The 26,097-nt window shown below is 44.6% G+C and overlaps 1 protein-coding gene across 2 annotated transcripts in view; it reads left to right on the forward strand.

The window, feature by feature from the left end:
• Positions 1-24,233, forward strand: part of LOC147463305 (BTB/POZ and MATH domain-containing protein 1-like) — a 37,216-nt gene extending 12,983 nt beyond the window's left edge. For both annotated transcript variants that reach the window (XM_086487970.1, XM_086487975.1), the window contains 2 exons: positions 22,903-23,179; positions 23,562-24,233. In XM_086487970.1, the coding sequence (XP_086344096.1) occupies positions 22,903-23,179; positions 23,562-23,743 (459 nt within the window). In that variant the 3' untranslated portion in view covers positions 23,744-24,233. The remainder of the gene's footprint in view (positions 1-22,902; positions 23,180-23,561) is intronic.
• Positions 24,234-26,097: the final 1,864 nt, after the last annotated feature.

A 26,097-nucleotide genomic window follows, 5' to 3' on the forward strand; every position in this document is an offset into this window, starting at 1 on the left:
GTGCAATGGACACAAACAAAGTGGTGAACACTGTGAATGAAGGTGCTGAGACTGAGAGATAGAGAGAGAAGAATACGACACCAGAATGTTGTCCAAACCCTCCTCCGAAGGCCCCACTCTCCATGGCGAGAGCGGTCTACTATTGATTGCACAAATCTCGACAATGCTTGGACTTGCCGACGATGTCGACGATGATGAGGATGACGACGAAACGGGGCTAGAATCTGAAAACGCTAATGGCTGAAATCTACAAATCTTTATTTGTTGAATTCTGACTCTATGTCAATGACGATGTCGACGACGACGACGACGATGCAACGACGATGCGCTGAAAACGCAGATGCTGGAATCTGCGTTTTCCAGGCTGAATCTGCAACTTCGATGGATTTGACCGTGCGGCGAGAATCTGTTGCGGGGAGGTGAGATTTGCGAGGTTTGGGACTTCTACTGCAGTGTCTGACTGCTGAAAACTGAAAACGCTGGTGCTCCTTGATGTTCCGTCGCGGTGAATCTGCAAAACGCCGGGGCTGATCTGCAAACCAAAAACGCTAGGGCTGAAAACTGTCTACTGCGGGAAATCTGCTAACGCTAGGGCTGATCTGCTGTGTCTTGTTGTCGCCGAGGCTGATTTGCCATGCAAAAACGCCAGGGCTGGTCTGTGAATGCAAAACACTAGTGCCTCTTGCTGATGCAGAAAACGCTAGGCCTGCTGGGGGTCCTGCTGAGAAGGTGCCTGTTGAACCGAAGTTCGAGCCGCCTCTGCTGCCAGAATTGCTAGCGTAAGGTTTTTCTTATATAGTCACTCACTGAATTTGCCCTACCTAGTTTCCAACAAAAGTCACTTAAAAATAATAAGTGAAAAATGGCTAAAATAGGGAAAATAGGTCTTCTGCATTGTAAAATGCTCTTGATGGATTCTGATGGTCATGCTGTGTGCAACCAGAGGGTATGCATCTACTTTAAGTGTCTGGACATGCACTGTCTGCGAACAGACTCACAAAAGTGCCAGATCACTTCCTAATCTAACTGAATTGAACCCTTGTCATGAAGTATCTTGTCCACGTACCATAGAGTTAGACGTGTGATGTGACAATACATTTGACGTGTAAGTCTTTCTCCTTTTCGACCATCATCTTCCAATTCCGAATGAAACTGAAAGCCTCTGACTTGAGCTTTAAGAACGAAGCCCAAGTGTACCCGCTACAATCATCCACAAGCACAAGCAAAAACCGTGAGCCAGAAAATGAAGGAGTGCTCATCGGGCCACATAGATCAATGTGAACAAGTGCGAGTGGTGTCGAAGCTGTGTTGGATGCCTGCTTTCAAAAGGCAACCTTGTGTTGCTTGCCTAATTGGCAAGCCTCGCATACGCTTGCTGAGGAGCGTATCGCTAGTAAACCCTCCACCATAGAGGTCCTAGCAGCTTGTTGCAGCTTCTGATAACATAGATGTCCAAATCGTGCATGCCATAGAGAAGAAGACTCTGTGGTTCGAGACAGAAGAGCAAAGTGACCCACATAATCCGGGCTGAAAATGACCTGTTCTGGCCTGATTTTGGCAGCATAACTGTACTAGGACGCTTTATAGACAATATCCCCACGCAACAAGTGACCTTTTTGACGCATATGGACACTTAGCAAAACCTGGCAAGAATCTGCAGCACGCTTAATTCTCTCTTTTCTGCACCAGATAACCCGTACATCAATCCCTTCGCGTCCTCGAACCTCTTAGGGGTATTAGGGACCGTTTAGGGCCAAAACCCTAAACCTGCAAAAATACAGAGCAGGCTGTATTTCCCTGTTTTGGGCTCTGTTCCGCAAGCTGGGTCGCATCTGTAGCAAGTCCTCAAGCTCCCGCACCTGTAGTGCTACTTGCCCTTTGAATCGGACGAGATCTCTTGCATGAAATCTCTCCGAATTCACCTGTACCTACGGGGGATTAGCAACTAGCTAATCCAGTACCTGTGCAAGAGGCTCTTGCCTCGACAATCGCACATGAACCCACACAACTGTACATACAGATGAAAAGCCCTCGAGTGGGGCATCACATTTCTGTATTCAAAGGGGGAGAGAGATGCACTAGAGCGGAATCATTGCGCTACATAAGACAAGGGAGAAGGCAAGCTTTCCATTAAAGCTTCAACATCTGCACCAACTACTCTCATACACACACACACACACACACACTGTCATTGTGAGAGAGAGGCAACCCTCCTGTGGATTTTGCGCAAATTCCTAGCTGAGACGGCTTGGTTTGACTCTGTGGAGGCTTTGGTGTTGCCAAGTGTCCACTATGCCTCTTTTGAGTTAATTTCTTAGTACCCAGCGACTTATAAGTGTAGCAAGGGGGCCTAAATGACTTTGAACTGAGCCTAGACACCCTTTTACTGCTCGGATTCCAATGCCGATTGGCTCGACCATCTCGTGACGACCTGCCCTTCCCAACTGTGGGTGAAACTCTCGGCCGTTCGTCGTTTCACATTGGCCACGCGATGTCCGACCATTTGTGACTTCAAAAAGAGGGTCCCAAAAATTAAATAGAAATCATCGAAAAGACCAACAACTAGGGTTGGCAGTTGCCACATCCTCGTGACAATAATTAGTAGTTGCCCCGTCCTTGTGACATTGTGTCACTCCCAAAGTGTATGTCAGCTTCCTGAGAGTCCAAACTCGACACAAAGAGGAGGTTGAAGGCCATGTCTGGAACGTAAAGCGCCTCCATTGAACTGAACTTTGGGCCTGAGGTAGAACGGAAGAGGGTAATCTGGGCTGTGCCAGACACTTGAATCTCATGGTTGTCACCCATAGTGACGGTCTGCCCATGAGTCTCGTTGAGAGAGCTAAACCAAGACTATTGGGGAGTCAACAACCCAAGTACCTGACTGCTGTGTAGCAAGAGCGTGGTCTGTCGTCGCGACAAGAGCGGTCCTCGCCGTCTTGTGAGAGGCTATAACTCAAGTCAAGGCTGTCTGTTTCTCCTTGTTGGCCTCTTCGCGCTTCTTCTTTTTGCATTTTGATTCTTGTGCCCTTTCTTTTGGGAGTGGTAACATTCGATGTCCTTGTTCTTCTTCTTCTTCTTACCTTTACCTTTCTTGTTGCCTCCTTGAGCTATTAAAGCTCCTTCTGCATCATCAACATCTCCCGCTCTGAATGCGGAGTGCTCCTCGATCTGTCTGAGGGAAGGGAGAATCTCGTCCCAGGTGGGAAAAGAGGTATGTGCAGATGTGAGCAAACTCTGAAAGTAGGGATCAAAGCGTGGGGGAAGCTTGAATAGTAAGAGGCTAGCCATGCGTGCCGAGGTGATGTCGCCTCCGATAGAGACAAGGTCATCCCAGAGCTCTTGCATGCGGTGGGTCAACCCATTGAGTGGTTGAAATCCTTGAACTGGACATTGTACAACTCCCGTCCAAGTGTGATCCGTCTGGCAAACGAGGTTTCCTCAAACTGGTCAAGAATCCGTCTCCACAATGGATGTGCATGCTCCTCTTTGGAAACTTCCTTCGTGATGTGGTTCGAGAGGTTCATCATAAGAAAGGTGACCACTTGTATGTCCCGATCCACCCAACTCGTCAATCTGGTCGTGAGTGGCGGTGGGAAGGGTAGGCTTTGTAGCCGAATGGGTGAAATCACTCAAACCATTCCGAGAGTCGATGGTAGGCAATGATTGTGCGGACTCGTGCCTCCACACAGAATAGTTGTGTAAATCCAACGTCTTCTCTTCAACAAACTAGGTGAGGGCATAATTGTTGGATGTTGCGTTGGCAGATGTCAATGTAGTCGTAGAAGACGTGGTGGCCCCCTTCTGGGACTGCTGTTGTTGTCCCTTCTGCTTCGGAGTCGACATGTCAAAGAGTAGTCCCAGAGGTAGATCGATAAGATTGCAAGTCGCCGATGAAGGTACCGTCTCCAGTGCTGCAGCAATCTAAAATAACCGCTCAGACAACCATCGGATGGTGTCCTGACGAGCAAGGTAGTGATCAACCGCACTAAGGGTAAAAATTCAGCTTGCTGTCCGCCCAAAAAACGCTGCAAAGGGTGCTGAAAACGCTGCTGTAATAGAGATTTCAGCGTGCCTATACGCCACCGATCAGTACGGGAGCATTGCAGAGTGTAAGAGGAGGCGGTTCTCGCACTTCTCAGCCATCGAGGGACTGAAAACAGAGCAAGTTATCAATGCCAAAATAGTGCCGATTTCAAGGGATACTTGACGATGGGTGTAGATCTGCAAATTCCTGGCAGTAGAAGACACTCCAGGTTGGTAAAATCCGCTTCCTCGAGTGCGTAAGGTCAGTGTTTTTCAAAAAACGCAGCAGGTCTTAAAAAAAAAAAACGCTAGCAAGTTTAAAAACGCTAGGGATGCGAGAAAACGCAAGGCTGATTTGGGGTTGTTTTGCGGCGGTCTTTTGCAAAGGAGGGAGGTAGCGCTTGTGAGAAGTTGCAGATTAGGGCCATCGGATGCAAATACACAGGGCTGCTTTGCAAAAACGTTGGTTGTCCAGAAAAAAAGGTTAGGTTGAAATTTGCAGTTTTTCGCGATGGAAGTGTGTACAACTGCTAGCGCTAGGCCTTGGGAGGAGAGAGAGAGAGAGAGAGAGAGAGAGAGAGAGAGAGAGAGAGAGAGAGAGAGAGAGAGAGAGAGAGAGAGAGAGAGAGAGAGAACACAAGTGCTCTGCAGATGATGCTCTCAATACACAATGTATGACTACAAGACCCTAACCAGTCTATTTATAGAATGCTAGGTTGAGGTAGGGCAAAATGTGTAACTGGTGCAAAAAATATAAAAGCCCAAAAATGGCTAAAAAATGTGTGCACCTAGCCAGGCTCATAAAATTACCTGCCGGACACGTGCTAAGAGTGTCTGCCCATGCAATCTACATGATGTGCAATGGGTGGCCAACGCGAGACAATCACTAGTCATACAAAATGACGAAGCAACGATGGTTAACTCTTAACACCAAGGGGCCTTTGTAATAGACTTGGACACTCCAAGTCAAGAATCAATCGCGACAGCACCAAATAACCACTTCAAACAATTCACAGATCACAATAGATTTGCACTGGCCCGGCGGAGTTCCATGCCTAGAGATATTGGCCCCAAAGACTGGCGCCCCTTTCGGTATTTCTTTTTGTATTAATCAATCATCAAAGTACAAGAGAAATGTTAGGGTTTCACTCTCAGACTCTGCGTCCAGATGCTCTGAGAAGTGAGGCCCTCACCACTAATTTAAAGATTACAAGGGATGCCCAAAAGCAGAGCCCCAAAAGCTTCAAAATCAAAAGCCCTGAAAGCAAAAGCTCTTTTCCCTCTCTCACAGAGAGTTTCTGAAAGCAAAAGCAAATTCTCTCTCTCTCTCTCTCTCTCTCTCTCTCTCTCTCTCTCTCTCTCAATGAGAGCAATAAAAAGCAATTATGCTTTTTTTGGCCAAAAGCTGAGATTTGCGTCGCTCAAAAATATCCCAAAATTTAAAAACAAAGAAAAAAGACCTCCGCGGTTTTCGGAAATTAGGGTTTGTGGCAGAAATTAGGGTTTGCAGGTTTTTTAAGGGTTTTTGGCAGAAATTAGGGTTTCTGTTGTCCGCCACGTCATCACTTTGTGACATACCCCCCTCTTGAAAGCATTGTAATCGACCGCGATTACACCTGCAAAACCGTCAAAAGCCATTAACCGTCTTAGCAGACACTGACTGTTAGTACCTACGTACTAGGAACATACATCTAGCACATGTACAAAATCGACAGTCACATCACACGACATCACAGGACATCACCAGACATCACAGGACATCACATGCCATTCAACATTCATTCGGATCTTAGAGCATGATTAATCGGCAATGTAGCTAGTAATCACATCTAGGTCCAATCGGGACCTCATCGATGTCCGATTGACTAACCCCTATTGCAACCATGTCTATTCGAGATCAAGTAGACCAAAATGTTGCAGTCATTTCGTCTATCAGTTCTTGCACTCAAAAGAAGTGAAGAAACAAATTAGTATCATTATCAGGAATTCCATTTCATAAAGTCATCCAACAGAATACTGTCAGCTATCAGTATCCCTGAAGCTCAAAGAGACATCAGTGACTTTAGTATCAAAGTCGAGGCATCTGTTGACAAGGGAGCGGAGTGACTCCCCTCTTGTGCATCCCACTGCACCAGATCTCTGGCCAAGCTGAATTCTGGGTTCCGTTTGGAGTAGACTATGCTAAACCAAAACATCGAGGTAAAGTTTCACAATACGAGGAGTATCTGCTAGGTCCTCCTCCTCCATCCACTTCGCATCAAATGCAGGAAAGTTCTTGAACTTAACCAAGAACCGCCTTCGGACTTTACCTTCCTTCGTATCGTTATGTGCCAAAATCTGTTCAGGAACAAGGATCTCCTCGTTTTCTTCCACTTCGGGTTGCTCATCAGGCTCCCCATCATCACGCACATCACCCTTAACAGGTTTCAAGAGACTCACATGCAATGCATTGTGAATCCTCCAAGTATCTGGCAGTTTCAATCGGAAGGAGACATCATTTATCTTGTCAGTGATCTGGAAAGGTCCATAGTATCGCACACTAAGCTTTGGAAAAAGCCTCTCCTTTCCCTTTTTCTTTCGTAGGCGTGCCTTCTCAAAACGTAAGAGCAGCCAATCATCCTCCTTCAATTTCATGTCGAGACGATGGCGATCCGCTGTCTTTTTCTGTCGTTCTTGAGACTCCTGCAAAGTCTCGCGAACCTTGGAAAAATCCGTATCCAAATCTCGCGAATATTCATCCGCTTCAAATATCTAATCTTTCGTGCTCAGGAAGGATGGAACCTTCGCAGCACTTTCAACAATCTCATATGGCGTCTTCCCCGTCGAAGAGTGTATCGTGTTATTGTAGGCAAATTCCACCAAAGGTAAGTTCTTTTTCCATTGAGTCTTCTAATCCGAGATACAAGACTTCAATAAGTCTAAAATCACTGAATTGGCAATTTCAAATTGCCCGTCAGTCTAAATTGCCCGTCAGTCTGCAAGTGGAACGATGACGAGAACTGCAACTGCGTGCCAATGTTCTCCCAAATTGCCTTCCAAAACAAACTCATAAATCTGGGGTCTCTGTCGGAGACAATCGTCTCAGACGTGCCATGTAATCGGAAAATCATCGTGATCATTTTGTGTTCTCGGGAGATCAAAAATGAAATCCATTTCAATACTTTTCCAGGGGTGGGTGGGTATGGGTAAAGGCTTTAACAATCCGTGTGCCTTATGCCTGTCAAAATTGACCTTCTGGCATACTAAGCAACTGTGCACAAACTCTTTTTGAGTCTCGGCCCAAAAAGTATCTCTCTACCCCCTTCATGGTGGTAGCAATGCCGCGGTGACTTGTAAAAGGTGGACAGTGGCATTCGGTCATAACCTTTTTCCTCAACGGTTGTGTAACGCACAACCTTTTTCATCAAGTAGCCTTCCCGAAGGGAGTATCCAACTAGTGTCTCCCCATCCTGTATCCGTGTGAAAATATCTGCAAAATCTGTATCTGTGGCATACTGATCGACTATATCCTCGAAGCTCCTATGATGTATCTCGGAAATAGCCAGATCCAACGGCTTCCGAGATAAATCATCTGCCACCACATTCTTCTGTCCTTGCTCATGGACAATCTGGAAGTGAAACTGTGACAAGATGTTCGCCCACCGCATCTGCTTTTCCGAAAGCTGCTTCTCTGACAAGAAGTAGCGCAAACTCTGATGGTCTGTAAAGACAGTAAAATCCGCTCTGAGTAGGTAGTGCCGCCACTGAGTAAGAGCATGGATCATTGCCAAAAGCTCTTTCTCATATATCTGTGCTGTCATCTCCGGCCTAGAGAACAATTGGCTCTCGTAAGCAATGACATGGCCTTCTTGCATCAAGACCGCACCTACACTACGACCACAAGCATCACAATATACTTCAATTGCTTTTGCAAGTCTGACAAAGTCAAAACTGGTCCCGTAGTCAATTTCTCTTTCAATGTCTGAAAGGCAGTCACTTCTGTGGATCCCCACGAGAAAGGGACTCCTTTCTGTGTCAAGATATGCAAAGGGGAAGCAACCTCTGCAAACTTTCGTATGAACCGCCTGTAGTACGAACACAGTCCCAAGAAGCTTCCAACTTCATGGACATTCTTCCAATCGGGCCAATCACGTATAGTCTCTATCTTGGCCGAATCCACTTGCACTCCTGCTGCTGAGACAAAGTGTCCCAAAAAGTGTATCTCTGAAGCAGATGATCTCTGTGTTCTGCCTCATTCTTGGAGAAAACAATGATATCATCAAAGAAAGTGCCAACAAATAGCCTGTACTCGAAAAATCCTGTCCATCATCCGGTTAAATGTCGCAGGAGCATTGGTTAAACCAAAAGGCATCACCAAAAAGCTCAAATAACCCAAAAGTCGTCCGAAAAGCTATCTTGTAGACGTCTTTCGGCGCGATTCGCATCTGATGATATCCACTCTTCAAGTCAATCTTGCTAAAGCACGAGGATCCCCGTAACCTGTCGAGTATATCATCGATCCTAGGAATCGGAAATCTGTTCTTGATGGTGATTTTGTTGAGAGCTCTATAATCAATGCACATTCTCCAAGATCCGTCTTTCTTCAAATCCAACAGCAGTGGAGAGCAGTACGGTGAAGTACCAGGCTGGACAAGACCCTTTTGCAAGAGGTCTTTCACTTGGTGCATAATCTTTTCAATCTGTACTCGGGTCACACGGTAAGGTGGCCGGTTCGATGACGTGCTTCCAGGTATCAGGTCAATGGTTTGATCTTCAGGCCCTTTGAAAAGCAATCGGCATGAGTGTGGAGAAAAATCTTGACGTTCTTTGATCAGGTCAAAACATATTCAACCTTTATCCATCGTTCAGTTCTCTCCCAAAAGAATGAGTAAAGAAACTGAAGTTCATCAAGTACAATCTCTGAGCCCTTCCTTTGTCAAAGTCGCTTTCTCGGCCCGGTAGTCAACCACGGCGTAGTTTTGGTGGTACCAAGGGATTCCGAGTAGAACGTCACTCGCGTGCCCTGAACACCCCTGTCATTGCAAACGAAGTTTGCCAATGCTCGGTGTAATGGCAACATTCCATCCGGGTGCCAGTCGAACTACCTCCGCCTGTGGCGTCAGCCTGTCGGGCGTAATTCCAAATCGAGCCGCCAATTCCAAGTGAAAAGAAGTTGGCCTTGGCTCCTTCAAAAGAGCTTCCTGATCCTTCACTTTGCCCCAAAAAGCGGCAAAGTTTGTACTTTCATTCATTTGATTCGGTGCAAGTCCCACGCCATGTGGTACTAGTTCTGCTTTTCTATCTGCCTTTTCTGCCACGCTCCTCAGCTGCTCTCAAACTCTCAGGCCTGTCGTCGTTCTTATCATATTGTTCTTTCTGTGCCTTTTTAGGGAACTTCACGGAGATATGTCCATGTTCCCCGCATCCAAAGCACTTTCCCTCTCTAATGAAGCGAGCTCTCTCCGCAAGAGTAAGCTTGGGTCGTGCATCCTTTTTCTCTGGGTTGCTCTTTTTTCTTTCTACTTTCATTCCTAGAAGTCTGTTCGGCTCGTTGTGTCATGGCCTCATCTGTGGGGTAGGTCAGACTGCCAGAGTGAATGGCAAAGCCCCGCTTCGCATGACTCATCAACTCCTGAATAGAAGCTGACTTCTGTTCCAAGCAGTGATCTCAGATCTCTGTAGGTAGACCCAAGGTAAACCGCTCAATCTGTTCTCTGAACGAGATCTTCTTGAATGAAGAGGCGGGTAGAAAAGAGCTCCAGAATCTTTCACAATAAGCATTGATTGTGTCTTTCTTGGTCATCCGAAGATGGTTCGAAGCAACTCGTACATCTCGTTCATATTCTTGCGTCAACCAAGAAGAAATAAAAAGCTTCTTAAATTTCTGCCATTTAACTGGCGCAGTCTTGTTTAAGAGAAGAGTGGACCACCAAGTGCGAGCATTCCCTTTAAAGCAAGAGGCAGCTCTCCGAATCTTGGAGTGCTCTGAGTAGCGTCCTCCCGCGAAAGCGATGTCAGACTGCTGTATAAAAGACAAAGCCTTCGAAGCATCTGAGTATCCTGAGAAAGTGTCAAATTTAATTGACTGTCCACCTTCCTTAAACTCTCGGACTTTCTTGCTTTTATCTTCCAGAAAGTCATACTGGTTGGCTTTATAAAAATTCTTCTTGTTCGCATAAAAGTTTCCGTCATCGGAATCTGAGCTGTCTGTAGACAAGTCCTCAGTAGAACTGTCAGTCTCTGGGCGAGATTTAGACTTCTTTGCCTTTCTCTTGCCCTTTCCGAAGCATTGCTTCTTGCTTCGCTTTTTACCTTTTCTGTCTTCTTGGCTCGAATCTAAAGAGCTAGAAGAACTGTCCGAAGAAGAAGAAGAAGAAGAAGAAGAAGAATTGGGTACTCCTTCAAATCGAACACGCTTCTTCTGTTTCTTTGCCTTGTCAAAAGTCGATTGATGATCCAAATAACCTGGAAAGGCAGTGCTTTTCTTTTGCTTTTTTGCCATGCTTTTTGGCTTTCTTTTGTGCGTCAAAAAGCTGAGCAATCCGTGCATCAACCACCTCTTCTAGTTCCTTCTTTGAATATCAGAAGGTTTCTTGAAAGCAGATGTCGGGGGTGGTGTAGTGGTTTTCTGCCACTGTGCATGCACTTCCTGAAAAGAAGTCTTGCTTATATATTTTGCCAATTTCGGATCCTTCGCAAAACTGAGCATCATCTTTGTTGCTTCGTCGATCCATTGACGACGCTTCATCTCTCTTTGCTCTGCCTGAGTAGGCCGAGGCGGGCCATACTCTATGTCTGAATCTTCGCTGTGATCCTAGCCCGCATCTCCAGATGTAGAGGGAGTCGACTGATCCTTGCGTGAAGCCATAGGTGCCGCGGAAAAAAAAATTGGGGATTGGATTTCTCGTAGAAGAGAAATCGGCCGTGCTCTGATACCACTGTAACAGACTTGGACACTCCAAGTCAAGAATCAATCGTGACAACACCAAATAACCACTTCAAACAATTCACAGATCGCAATAGATTTGCACTGGCTCGGCGGAGTTCCGATCCTAGAGATATTGGCCCCAAAGACTGGCGCCCCTTTCGGTATTTCTTTTTGTATTAATCAATCATCAAAGTACAAGAGAGCGGTTAGGGTTTCACTCTCAGACTCTGCGTCGAGATGCTCTGAGAAGTGAGGCCCTCACCACTAATTTAAAGATTACAAGGGATGCCCAAAAGCAGAGCCCCAAAAGCTTCAAAATCAAAAGCCCTGAAAGCAAAAGCTCTTTTCCCTCTCTCACAGAGAGTTTCTGAAAGCAAAAGCAAATTCTCTCTCTCGCCAAAAACTGAGATTTGCGTCGCTCAAAAATATCCCAAAATTAAAAAAAAAAGAAAACAGATCTCCGCGATTTTCGGAAATTAGGGTTTGTGGTAGAAATTAGGGTTTGCAGGTTTTTTAGGGTTTCTGGCAGAAATTAGGGTTTTTGATGTCCGCCACGTCATCACTTTGTGACAGCCTCACTCTTCAAAGCATCTGGTCATAGAGTCTGAGAGCAGAGGACCCTTCGGGTGCTGTACTTTGCTCAAGCATTAATATAAGAAATACCGAAAGGGGCGCGAGGTTTGGGGCCATTACCTTTGGGCTCTGAACTATGCCGGGCTGCCATGTCGACTTAAATTTTAAAGTTGTGAAGTATTTTAAGTGATTCTCTCGTGTGTCGTGCCGGATTTTGGACTTGGGTGTCCAAGTTTGTGACAACTTACTATATTTTGAAGTTCAAGATTGTTGCAGTGTTTGACCGGCTTGTCGGAAAAATTTAAATGATATCAGAGCTTAGTCGATTGTTCTCTCAGAATAATTTGGTCCAGGGCTATAACAATCACTCATGAAAGCAACGCCTCCTAATCAACCAAATAAGGAGGAGTATGAGTCTTCAAACTCCTTAGCAAGGATAAATACAACGGTTAAATCCATCCGCCTCTGCCACACACAACACTCCCAACTGACTGGTTAAAGATCTGGAAAGGTACCGGGCACAACCCTCGCACACGAGTATCCTCTTGCCTTGAGAAAGTAATATAACCGATTTGATGTGGACAAAGCTTGGGAAAATGAAGTCATGGAGTATCTTCTTGCTTATTCCACGGATCAAGCCGATGAACAGAGTGAATAGGCAGTAGAAGAGGACGATCATTCTCGTGTAGCAAAGCTTGCTTGGCAAGGCTTGAGCACACGCACTCTCTCTCTCTCTCTCTCTCTTTCTGGTAAGTTTCTCTGTGCTCTTCTTCTTCTCTCTCTCTCTCTCTCTCTCTCTCTCTATCTCTCTACCCCCCGTGCTCCCATGTTACCATACCTTTTGTTGCACTTAGACATGGTATCAGAGCCACGGCTTGATGATGACAGCCTTGGGATTGGTACTGTGTGAAGGGTTGATTGAATAATAGGAGGGCTGCTCGTGGTTGCATTGTCGCCGTGGAGAGATGTCTCCAATTTGCGTTTTTGATATTTTTTCCAGAAGAACCCTTGAAGACCTGCGTTTTTTTGTTGGTATACGGTGCACTCTTTTCCAGTGAAGAGTTGGACGAGATTAGTGCTACTTTCTCAAGGCAAGAGGATACTCGTGTGCGAGGGTTGTGCCTGGTACCTTTCCAAATCTTTAACCAGTCAGTTGGGAGTGTTGTGTGTGGCAGAGGCGGATGGATTTAACCGTTGTATTTATCCTTGCTAAGGAGTTTGAAGACCTTTTTTTTAGAGATGTTGCTTGCAACCTTGAAGCCCGGGGTGTACCTTGTCTATAGAGGGTTCTCTTGTGACTTTGGAACGTCTTCATCATGGACCAAAGAAGGATGTTCCACAAAGTTCTTGTGATAAAGGTGACACTATCAATAACATATTAAATGATTTGGGGAGCGTACAAGGTCTGCTCATGTAAGAAGTTGCAACAATTACTTGAGACATGAGGTCTTGTTCTTTAGTTAGGGTACAAGGAGGTCTACTCATGTAAGAAGTTGCGACAATTACTTGAGACATGAGGTCTTGTTCTTTAGTTAGGGTACAAGGAGGTCTGCTCTTGTAAGAAGTTGCAACAATTACTGAGACATGAGGTTCTTTAGTTTAGCAATACGACATCGCTTTCTCAGGAGGCATTTTTACTGAAGTCTCCAAGCTTCGCAAGGTGGCATCCCACCTCAAAGGGAACGCACAGACATGGCCAACGCTTTTATTGCACGAAAAAGTGCCTCGAAATTGGGTCAAGTTCAAAAGGTTGTTTTTATCTATTTGATTGACTCGCGAGTTTGAAGTAGATGTTTTGATGGCATAGAACCACCTTAAGATGAAAGAGGAACATACCCTTTCTACAACCAAAGATTTTAGGATGCTTTCCTACCATTTGCTTCTTTCCGGAAAGTGTCTTTAAAGGAATAGATACTATTTAGGTCTACCGAAGGGAAAGCCATTGATACTGCACGAACTTATGGATCATGCTTTCGACAATTACTTAATGTTGTCAGGATTTTTGACTTAACGCTATCGATGAACCAGTGTCCAAGGCTACAGAGGAAGACGTGCCGAAAGCAAAGAAGAAAGCAAAGAAGCTTGCTCACAAAAAGAAAGCCACAACCCCACAGTTGTTTGTCGAGCAAAAGGCGAAATACTACAAGCATGGAAAGGGCTTTGGTGTGGAGAAGTAGGGGACGTCTTAGCAGAGTGCTCTAAGAAAGAGGAAAAGCCAGTAGAAATTTCAAAAGCGGTAAGAGGAACGAGCAAAGAAAGGGAAAACAAAGGCAGGAGTTGTATCAGATTTTATAAGGACGCCCGAGCCTTTAGGATCATGACAATGAGAGTATAGAGCTCTGTAGAGCGTGTGGCAAAGTACAAGATCAAGAGTCTCTAATTTTCTTTGATAGCGGCACCAATGCCAACTTCATTTTAACAGAAGAGGCTCTAATTTTGTTTGATAGCAGCACTGTCACGTGCACATCTAACCCTATGTGCATGTGGACAAGCTGTTCCTACTTCTAGGGTTTAGGTAACCTAGGAAGTGTTCTGGCACCCTTGTGAGCATGTGCGCAAGCCATGCATGTTCAAGCACTTAGAGTAGCTGCATACCCTCTGATTGCACAACCAAGGATCATTAGCATCATGACTCAGCAGTCAGTACCTAGCATGAGCATTTTCCACCATGAGAACCCAATTTTATGACGGTATGTGAACCACCTCTTATAGTCACTTAACTTACTAAGTGACTTATTTATTTAATTATCCAGAATCGTGGGGCTTTCATGATGATTGCTCGACCCACCTCTTTGGAAATATATAAGCAGAGCAGGGTGCACCAATTGAAGTCAGAAGGAGCAGAGATACAAGGAGGCGGGCACTCAACAGTTAGGCAGCAACTGAGGAGCTCTAGCGTTTTTTTTAAGATCAGCCTAGCGTTTTCAGCATAAGGAAATGAGCGTTTTCAGCCCACAGCCCTCAACGCTCAGAGTTTTCAGCCCTTAGCCTCGCCGGACCGCAACTTCTCGTTGCAGATCCTCGCCGTATCGACCACTAGTAGCAGATCAGCCTAGCGTTTTTACAGATCAGCCAGCGTTTTTACATTTCAGCCCTTGCTCGCCTCGGCGGTTGCAGATCAGCCCCGCAGTACCGCTATAGTAGCAGATCCACAACAGATTATTTAGCATTTGCAGTTTTCAGCTTTGACGTTGTCGTCGACATCAAGTACTGTAGCATTTAGAAGCATTGTACCAGACTTTGTTCCTCTTGGGGAAGTAAAGCTCACGCAGTCCAGAGGAAACTAGTCACAAAAGCGTCTGCCCTAGGAGCCTGGGTGCATAGTCTCGATCATTCTTCTTGTGCACTTTTTCGGTGTATGAGGGGAACGGCAGAGAGTGCCCAAACCTGACTCCTATAACAAAAAACAGAGAGATAGATAGATAGATTTAATTATCGTCCACGGAGGTCAGATATGACTCATGGGACCAAAACAAAACATTACATCTGTTCGAGAGAGAGAGAGAGAGAGAGAGAGAGAGAGAGAGAGAGAGAGAGAGAGAGAGAGAGAGAGAGAGATCTGGGTAAAGCTCTCCGTGCTTGTAATGTGCAGTGGAAGTGATTGATGGTGAATGCTCAGGATGAGCATGTACTCAAGGTTCCTTAATGAGATAGATGTGCAATAGACTAGAGAGAGAAGAGAGTGATACTGTAAGTGAAGGTCTTGTGAATGTTAGAGAGAGACACCAGATGGGGGGTTTGGAGGGCTCCCCTCTCTATCGTTAGACAGGTATTTGCTTTAGCACAAATGCTGATACAATGGTCCCAGATATTGAGATGCTGATGGGATCTTGCGGTAGATGCTTGGATCTGCGAGGCTAAAGGCTGAAAACTGAAAACGCTAGGGCTGATCTAGCTTGAGGGTGCGATTTGATGATGACGCTAGGACTAAAATCTAAAAACGCTGGCTGATCTGCTGTCTAGGGCTGAAAACTGAAAATGCTGGTATTGATGGTTGGATTTGCGATTGTACGGTGCATCACCACCAGCGTTTTCAGTTTTCAGCCTTAACCTGGATGCTGTAGGCTGATTTGGTGCAAAAACGCTAGAGATGTTGAGGTATTGTGGGTACTTGGTCCTGGTACTGAGGGTAATGACTTAAAGTTGGGTCATGCAATCTCATATCCACGATTTGGTAATTGCTGTCTAAAATGTCACTTATTAATAAGTTGATGAACTACCAATAAGAGGTGCTTTGTATGCAGTTATCACCTAGGCTTGGTACTAATGCAACTGTATGGGAATACTCCCTAGTGCCTACACCTAGCAAACACCGGCTGTGCTCATGTGCAATCAGAGGGTATGCAACTAATCTAAAGTGCCTGAACATGCACATTGTGCGTACAGGCTCACAAGGGTGCCGGAACACTTTCTAGGATGTCCTAAACCCTAGAAATAGGAGTTAGTTTGTCCTTGTGGACATCGAGTTAGATGTGCTCGTGATAATGCTTATAACAAATTGCTCATACAAGTGACAAAGGGTGATACGGCATAGATTTGACTTTCCCAATGGATAGACCCTAGGTACACACAATTGCGATTGCTAGTGCCATTGGCTCCTGCACACAAGACCATGGACTCAACCTCAACATGGGCTGGCCTACCCTCTTGAGAAAGCAAGACTTTGGTTGGATCTCCATAATTGATCTATAGGAAGAGGAGCATGCCTCATGGCATGGTGCCATCTAGAGTGCATGGGACATCTCCTCCACTGCCTTGCACCTCAGCTTTGGTGCTCTACATCAAGATGATCACATCGTCTCTATGTGGGTTCTATGAGATGAAAAATGCAAGGTGAGAACCCAATGTTTCCCTTGAACTGCTGAAGTATTCTGGATGAAAAAGGCTAGGGATGAATGTGGAAAACATTGGGCAATGTTGAACAAAACGCTAGCAAGATGCTCTCCCCATCGCCTATCGCTCACCTAGGGCTGCGCCCTACATCTCAAGGGCCCGTGCACACCAGTGCTCTCCCTAGTACCCGTGCCGACCTACAAGTAATCCCTAGCATGTTGGTCGCGGCCAACTATCCACTAGCCACAATCTCATAAATAGGGGAGAATGTGGAAAATAGGCACCAATGTTCAATAGGTCCATGGGAAAAAAGTGCCAAGGCTGGGGAAAAATACTCCCAGCTTGCAAAAGCCTATATGGCCATGGAACCAAGCCAAAACCAGAGCTAAACATGGCTACATAGCTCCCGACATCACATTGGCCGAGCACAGCCACAAAATAGCCCTCACTCCTTAACACCTCTCCCTTGGAGAAACTTGGACCAATTGGACGAATCCAGAGAGATGCCAAAACTCATAACACCAGTGTCCCTTTTGGTATTTCTTTTATACTACCTTGACATAGGTACAACTGCCCGGGAGCCCTTTCTCTGCAATTTGCACACATTGCAATGCTAGAGAGCTCCCTTAAGGCTCATATTTAAAGACCCTAGGCCTGAAAAACATGAGATTACAATTTGGCGACAAAAAGGCCATTTTTGGGACTTCCGTACATTTCAACAATTTGCGGGATGGTAGCCATGTCATAAGTTTTTAAGTGTACAAATTGGTTCTTTTCAATTCGGCCACTTTTGGGCGCTTTATAAAGGTCCTCTTTAGTTGGCCATGCCTCGTTCTAACAGGAGTAATCTTCCGCGATTACACCTGCAAAACTTAATCGGATCCTTGAGTAGACGCTACCTTCATGCATACATGCCAATGACAATCATTACTGAACATCACACTAGCATGCATCATGTCATATAGTTCCACAATCAAATTATATTATCCAATCATCTCATCCGCATTAGAACTCTTGATATTTTGTTGTAGCAATATTAGCCACTACACTAGATTGCATTGATCTTTCAGGGGTGTCTCGATGCACTAAGATTGCATACACAGTTAATCTCATCTAAATTGGAACTATTGATGAGCTAGATTCATATGCTTCTAAAAATGCTATACAAATGACACAACATGTGCAGTCACAAAAGATAAAGACATACAAATACAACCAAACGCTTCTCAGACCATAGTCTTTGTTGTTCAAAGGGTGTCATATACAATCAAATGCTCCCCCAAACTGTAGCTTGCATCGTTCATCAGAGGTTTCCATCTACAACTAATCGTTCCCTAGACCGTAGCCTACGTCGATAGAGTTTCCTAGTACAACTAAACGCTCTCCAGACCGTAGTCAATGTCGTTCAAAGGTTATCAAACAGCATTGAAAGCATAGTTGAAACCAACACTGCAACCATAACCAATAAATTCAATCGGCACCGAGACAAGTTCAAAACATATATAATCTATTCTAAACAATTCGCAAATAATATTCTGAAACAGTGAACTAAAAAGTGTCTAAATACAAAGTAAAACAAAATCATTTGGGGTTTATGGTTTGCCATCTTGGCTCAAGGTGATGGTTCTGTTGCGGATCTCAATAATAGCTTCATTTTGGTTGTGCTAAGGCATTTCCCAAAAAGAGTGTCACAGTGTCCCAGTTTCATGATGTGAAAGTCGGCCTTGCCGTGGTACCCTTGAATGGTGATCAGAAGGGCACCAATAATCAGGACAACTATGCTGGTATCTAATAAGCCTGACAACTATGTTGGTATCTCTTGTAGCTAGCTATGCCTCAATGCCTCTAGCAAACTTGTCGTACTCAAAAGTGCACGAGCTTGAGAAATCTTGGTTGGAGGAAATTTTTGTTGGCTACGAGATCAAAGAAGATAAGTGCTTTGTGGTCGTAAATTTTTCCATAAGCTTTGCACAATTCCTTGGAAGCATTGGTTACAAAAATTGCCTAAATTTTTCCATAAGCTTTGCACAATTCCTTGGAAGCATTGGGTACAAAAATTGCCTAAATGTTGGGAACAAGTCCCATTGTGGTTTTGGTAGGAGGTTACTTGGGAGGTTATCTCCTCTGCGGGGACAGACGTAGGAAGTGTGTTTTGTCTGGAAACATTTGAATTACCCACCTTCTTGTTGAAGAGTATGTTAATGGCGAGTTGTTAAGTGAGGCCATGTAGGTGTCGACAAAGTGTTGTGAGAATCCCTAGACTTTAAACGTTGTGGTGAGGATTCTATGTAGTTGTCGATTGGTCCTCAGCTGTAAATTCTAGTCTTCCCTTCACGAGTCTGTAACCAACCGCGACATGGTCCATAAGCTCTAGTATGGTAGAGACTTGCTTGGACAAAGTGTCAGGTGCATTGGAAGTGTTTAAGGATCTAGCTAGGATCTAGTACTCCGCACAAACACAAGGCTACTTGAAAAGAGAAATTGAACTGAACACAATGAACGAGAGAGACGAAGAGAGAAAAAAGAGAGACAACATTGCATGTCGGGTCCCAACCACCCTCAAGAGCCCCCTTGCTCTGTTGCCAGAGCAAGTACTTGCTTTATTACTTGCACAAATGTTGATACAATGGCTAAATGATGAATGCGGATGCTGAGTACTTCATGCTGATGGGATCTGGGTACTAACGGTACTTGGTACTGAAGATGCTTGCTATTGCGACGATGATGAGGGGTACTTGTGTTGTAGGTACTTGGTACTGCGAGGCTAAGGACTAGATGCTGAAAACGCTAGGGAATTATGACTGGAATTTGCAACTGGTTGGCGATAAGGGCTGAAATCTGCTATTGCTGAAAAACGCTGATGGGGGAGGCTGAAATATGCTGATGTTGATGCTAGAAATGCTAATGGTACTCGGCTGATTGTTGGCTGAGGATGAGAATGCTGGTGTAGAGGCTTGAAAACGCTGAGGGCTGATGGTGCTGCGGGTGCTTGGTCTTGTATTGCTGGGTACTGACTTCTTCTGGTTCTTCTGCTTCTACCCTCCTTGAGTGATGACCCCAAGGTCACTTATCTACTCAATTAATGCTGGTCGAGCAGCCATAAAGGAGACTCCACGATTTTGATAGAATAGGCTAAAATGTCACTTATTATTATTAATGAGACAAGAGAGTGTTCACACGCCTATATGCCTATTGCCTGTAGTGTGCAAGGGAGGGTATACAATTATGACCTGCCTGAACATGCACGTCTTGCTAGAGGCTCACAAAGTGCCAAGCTAGGTCCTAAGCTGAACTATGATTGACGCTAGATTGTATCAGAAGTTTGTCCACGTGGTGCAAGTACAGTGTGCACGGGACACAAACAATATTCTTGAAGAAAATTAGGGCTTCTTGATCCTGTACTTTGCTCCACACCCTACAAAGCTCTATACTCGCATCCTCGTGATCCTGAGGCATCCCCAAAGTTTGGTACAAGTCCAATCTGCGTTTGCCCTTCTTAGCTCTTTCCTTTGTCACTTAGGAAGTTTTTGGTTTGTCTTTTGGCTTCTCCTCTTTCTTAGGGCACTTTGCTAAGACGTTCCTCACTTCACCACACATGAAGCACTCTCCTTGCTTATAATATTCCGCCTTATGCTAGGCAGACAACTGTGGGGTTGTGAATTCCCTTTTCTGCACCAACTTTTTGGCTTTCTTCTTTCCTTTTAAAGCTTCTTTCTCAGTAGCTTTGTGCATTGGCTCACCCATGGCATAAGTCAATGATTCTGACATCATAGAGAATTTGTCCAAAGCATGATCCTTAAATTTTTAGATACTTGCAATTGAGAGAATAGCGTTGGATTTCCTTCAAAAAATCGCAATAGTTTTGTCCATCTATTCTTTCAAATGCACTTTCTAGAAAGAAGCAACCGGTAGGAAAGTATACCAATATCTCTAGTTGTAGGTTGAAAGGGTATCTTTCCTCTATTCGTAGGTGGTTTTTTGCCATCAAAACATTGGCTTCAATCTAGGGAGTTAAAGTAAATAAATCAAAGCAACCTTTTGTACTTACCCAAGTTGTGAGGCACTTTTTTGTGCAGTAAAAGTGGACCACGGTCCACCATGTCTATGCATCATTCCCTTTTGAGGTGGATGCCACCTTTTGAACCTTGGAGGCTTTAGTAAAGTTGCCTTTTGAGAAAGCAGTGTTGAACTGCTGAACAAAAGACAAGGCCTTATAGGTATCCTTGTTGCCCGAAAAAGTATTAACTTCTCGTTTTGATCCCTGTCCTTTGAACTCTTTCTTGGCTTTTCTCCACTCTAGGTTGTCATACTTCTCTCCCCGAATCAAGCAATTCTTTTTTCTACCAAAAGTGGTTCGGAGGTGTTAGAATCATTGTTAGAGTCATCAACAAAAGAAGTTTTTGTATTTGAATGACGAGATTTTTGGTAGTGCTTTCTTGGTTTGCTTTTTCTGTGATTTCGTTTCCTCGATGTCCCTCTTTCTTTCTTTTTGGAACTAGAAGAAGGGGAACTAAATTCGTCCGCAAAGTGAACACGTCGATGGTGTTTCCTTTTAGACTCCTTTGCCAAATCCTCGAAAGTTGATTGCAAGGGCAGGATAGCCGGGGGAAGACTCGTATTTCTGTCTCTCTCAAGAGTGGTTCTTGCATTTTATGGTTTGTTGATTGTCTGCTCCACATCTCGATCAATTTCCTTTGCTCTCAAAATAGAGGTCTTTGTTTCAGATTTCGGTGTTGCTTTCGCGTTCATTGCCATCTTGAGAGGAGAGTCCGTGACCTTTTGCCACCTCTCGTAAAACTCTGGGATCGGTTGCTCCTTCCAAATTTTTGCATAATTTGGATCCTTCGAAAGCTTCGTAAGGCGCTTAACACAAGTGCTAGATTTGCAAGTTCTGGATCCTAAATTAAAGATTCCTCAAGTTTGTCATCCAACTCATCATCAGCGGATCTCTCATTATGCGAATCTCCATTGTGTTAGGTTCTTCATTCCCCAAAACTGTAGGTCGGACAAAGTTTAAGACTCAAAACACTTGAACTTGAAAACAAACAGTAGGTGTGATTCAAAGTGGTGGAGTTCCACTCCCAAATGCACTGGTCCCAAAGTCTGGCACTTCTTTCAGTACTTATTTTTATATTGAGACACTCTGCAATCTGCCCCCAAGTTGATCCGCCAGAGTGCTCCCAACTTTCAAGGCCTCACTTATAAAGGCCCTAGGCCTAAAAGCAACTGATACAAAAAGCTTGCGCTGACAAAAAGCAGCAGCTAAAATTGGTGCCCAACTTCTTACCCAAAAGCATGCCACATCAGCGGCCATACAGCTGCCATGTCATCAGCGTGAAAGCCGTGGCAATTTCCTGTGCAATCTGCCAGATGTCACCTTCTACTTTATTTCCTGTCTTCTGCCAGCAGGTCACACCACACTTCAGGCCATTGTTCAGAGCGCACAGATAACCCCACAACGGAGGAACCTCATGCTAAGACGCCTTGACCTCTTGATGTTAGAGGAATATCTACTTCTGATTTATCCATAGAGTTATGCAGAGCTCAAGAATGATTCAAGGGCACTCAGCTTTGATCTTCTTTGATCCAGAAGCTTCCAAGAACTTCTCCTCTTCAGATTTTGTCAAAGGCCTTGGAGTTGACTCTCATCATCTTGGCCCCCAGATTGAAGCAGACCTAGCAACAGGAGACACCGGCAAGGTCACCCTCCTCATTGGCTCCTTGGTAGTTGCAATAACTGTGCTACAATTGTTGAGTAAGACAATTATAATCTGAGTTTGCCCTTGCTTTATAGGGTCCAGGGAGCCAAGAGCTATCAAAAAAGCATCCGCTATCTACAAATTGGTCCCAAAAGCAACTCAAGCCAATAATCCCACGTACGGAATCTGCAATAAATCTCGTGTCTGGGAAAATCTGCCACATCAGCATGCGTACATTCTGCCCTTGCCCTTGCTTTATAGGTCCAGGGAGCCAATAGCTATCAAAAGCATCTGCTATCTACAAATTGGTCCTAAAAGAAACTCAAACCAATAATCCCATGTAGGGTATCTGCAACAAATTTTGTGTCTAGAAAAATTTGCCACATCAGGCATACATTCTGCCACGTTAGCAGGTCTGTACAGGTCCGCTGGCACGTCACAAGAAGTGGCGTCGCCGGCATTCATGAATGGACCTGCCGGTTTTGCGTATGGCAAAAACCATGTTTAAAATTCGAACTAGTAGTCTTTAGTCTTGATTGAAGACTGTATAACATGGTTTCTCAAGAGGGGTCACTTGTGCTTTTGCCCCTTTTCATATTTCACCCTCTGCCATCCTCATCAAGCGGAGTCCATACTCAGTGGATCCACACATGCAGGTATCATGCTTCTGCAGTGCATACTCAAGACTCTATTGCTATTGCCGTGCAGTTGCAAGGCATGAAGCTCTCAATGAGTACTGGGAGGCTATTTAGATGTCCCTTTCATATTTAGGAGTGAAACAAGTCATTTTTTTGGTGGTGTTAATTTTTTTCTCCTTTTCAAGCTCTCTTTATGTATTGTTTTTTGGTGGTTTTTCTTTGTGTTCAGGCGTTGCTCCATTTTATTTACCGGGACAACCTGCCTGACTCCATAGAAATGACAAATGCTTCTCCCACCAGTTGCAAGGTGGACACCATGATGGCACAACATTTGCTTGCTGCTGCAGATCGCTTTTGCCTAGACAGATTAAGGCTGGTTTGTGAGTCCCGACTCTGCAAGGAAGTGACTGTGGAAAACGTGGCAACTACTCTTGCCCTGGCTGAGCAGCATCATGCGTTACAACTGAAACTGGTGTGTCTGAAGTTTGTCGCTGCAAATCTACGAGGTAAATAATTGCAATTGACTGTATGGTATTGAATTTTAGGAAACATTCAAAGTGCAATAGGTAAGATGTCGATGCAATTAGCATCTTTTTGAGCACCGGGTTAGGTTCTGATTTTCGGTGGTTCATCATCTCATGATTGTCAAGAAAGTAGGTTGCACTTCTAATTGTCATACTGAGGGTTCTAAAGAAGTACACAGACCTTCCATATGAAGGGTAGTTTGTGTGTGTGTGGTGTATTGTGTGGGTGTTCTTTTTTTTTTTGGGGGGGGGGGGGGGTGTGCGCACGCTATGGTTGTAGTCACTGCCATTTTTTGATAACTTAAAAGTGAATTTGGGCTGCCTTTATCTATGCTTATATTAAACTCCTTGATATTTCTGCCAGTTGTCTTACATTCGGATGGCTTCAAGCATTTGCGAGAGAGTTGCCCATCTTTGCAGTCAGAGATTCTTCGTACAGTGGCAGGTGTAGAGGAGGATGCTACAAAAAGTACGTGGGCTCAGCTTTCAGATGGTACTGATGCGAATGGGCGACGGGTGAGACAAAAGACGTCGTCGGAGGCCTGATGGCTGCTCTTCCTAAATGTGTCTTGCAGGTCATGACTAAAACCTTTCAAGGTGAACTGCTTCTATCAAAGTAGAGAATTGGCGGACGACATGCTGACCCGTTTAGAACGCTTTACCAAAGCTGTCAATGATAGGGGAGCTTTGAAGCCTAAGGCTCTTGAGCTCAGTCAGAGATTTTAATGGTCATCTCTGTACAAAGAATCCACTGTTGATTTCGTTTTTGAACGGTCTCTCGATTTCTGCTAGTAGTACTTGAATAGCTTACTATCAACATTCTCTCCTCCCATCATTGAGACCCGTAGATCTGGAAAACTTCCAATGTATTCTTTGGATTTACGCCTTGGTTTCTCTGATGTGGATCTGTGCCCTTTGTGAAAGTGGTGCTGCTCTTTCAGGCATGCTTGTAATCCATTAGTGAACCTGTCTACTAACGTCTTGATATTGCTGAACTTTTGTGTCAAAAAGGATGCAATTTTTTGTCGTTTCGATATATCAAACTTGTCACTGAGTGTGTCATTTTCTTCATGGCCATCAATCCCTCTGCTCACACTGCATGGAGGACCCTGTGTGTGTGGGTTGGGGGGGGGGGGGGGGGTGGCGCGGTGCGAGTGTGGAGGATGTACTATGACTAATCAAGTTAAGGTCCCATTGGTAGTGAAATAGCAATCATGTTGGGACTCCTCTGCTGTAGTTTAACAGTGCTTGCAAGTCGTCGTGTTTTGTTCGGCATTAGCTAGTAGTGTCTTGGCGTTTATGAGACTAAGAGGGGAGCCTGGAGGACGGTGCTTTGCTGAAACGAAGTGATTGAAATGGGGTTGAGGTGAGCTATGGAGGCACAAATTTATGTTTCCTTAATATTTGTGCTGACAGGGGATACATTTGGCAGCCAATCAATGAGAGAAGCGATTTCATCAATTGAAGGGTGTTATTTCAATGCACTGAATTGACAAACCAAAAAAAACACCTAAGGGCCCGCTCATCTGATTTTGCAGTTACTTTTGAAATCAATATGGGGACATTTTCTATTCAGTTTTAAGTGGCACACAAATAATTCCTCTGTCTTTCACATGGCTTGGTTGAGGCACATATGTGCTACACCCATCATCAAATTGTCTAGGATTTTGGATTAACCTCTGGTCACCTCATCCTATTTACAATCACGCCCCATGGCGTTGTACCCCTTGTCTAAATAGATTGTCTTGCTACATAGCTTTTGACAATTCTTGGTCATGATTGCTTTTCTCTTAATGGTGCTCTTGGTTAAAGAAGAAACTACTGTTGAAGCTTAGCTTTAATCTTGGTTTGTATTTGAAAGATGTAAGGGAGTAGCTTGTATGCTTTATTGTGTCGCTGTGTTTTTTGGCATTTCTTTTCATATTTATTTTTATATTTTAACTTAGTTTTGGCAATTAATTGCACAGATTTTCACACAGGTGGCGATGCCTTGGCAAAGGTTGTCTTGTGAGTTAGCACATAGACGAAGCTGCAGGATTACATATTGGTAGTGATTCTTGCTAGACTGTTGCAGGTGTGAAACATTCTCTCTGCAGTTGCTTGACCACGGATTCATATTGAAACCTTGGTACCTTTCATCATGTTATACTGGGAACTTAATTGAGGTGATTTACAGAATTATAGCAACTGTGTATGATTCATTGCATGACTACTAATAATAGGAAAAACTCAGAGAGCCCAAACCATGTATTGTGGTGGCAACAAGGACGATAAAAGAAAATGGGTGGATAAAAAATCAGTAGGAATTCAAAGTTGACTGGGATTTAATTGCTTTTTGTCACAAAGATGGCTTTGGATGCTTGAGAGGGTGTAGGGAATGGTCACCTAGTGACCATTCCCATTAATCACGGACGACCGGTGGAGGCAGGGAGCCCTGATTATGGGAATGGTTAGTAGGCGACCATTCCTGGCCGTCAATGGTTGAGAGGCGCGGGGACCAATGATTATAAGGTGGTGAGTTGCACAATTGCTCAGTCGCTTAGAGTTCGCTATTGATTACGACGCCATTGATTGGTTGCAGGATTGCCGTTATGCAAGTTGAGGTATCAACACAGCATCACGTTCCGCGTGCTAACCTGTTGTCACCCCATTGGAGGCTTACGGCTTGGATTTTGTATGCTGACGTGTAGTGCGTCTGACGGTTGCATCAAAAATTTCGGGTGAGAATGAGTTGCAGATGAGTGGTTCAGAGTCGGCCCCCCCCCCCCCCCGATTGTCTACCTTGATGGACATAGGCTTAGGGTCTAGAGTTGCTTTATAGAGGGCATTGCCATGATTGCCTCTGGAGCAACCAAGTTTTATTTTCATTTGCTTGGTGTGCACCGTGGAAATTGAAAGAT

This window comes from Adiantum capillus-veneris, chromosome 2 (assembly GCF_014529385.1).
Source record: "Adiantum capillus-veneris isolate H3 chromosome 2, ASM1452938v2, whole genome shotgun sequence".
In the NCBI taxonomy this organism is placed as follows: domain Eukaryota; kingdom Viridiplantae; phylum Streptophyta; class Polypodiopsida; order Polypodiales; family Pteridaceae; genus Adiantum; species Adiantum capillus-veneris.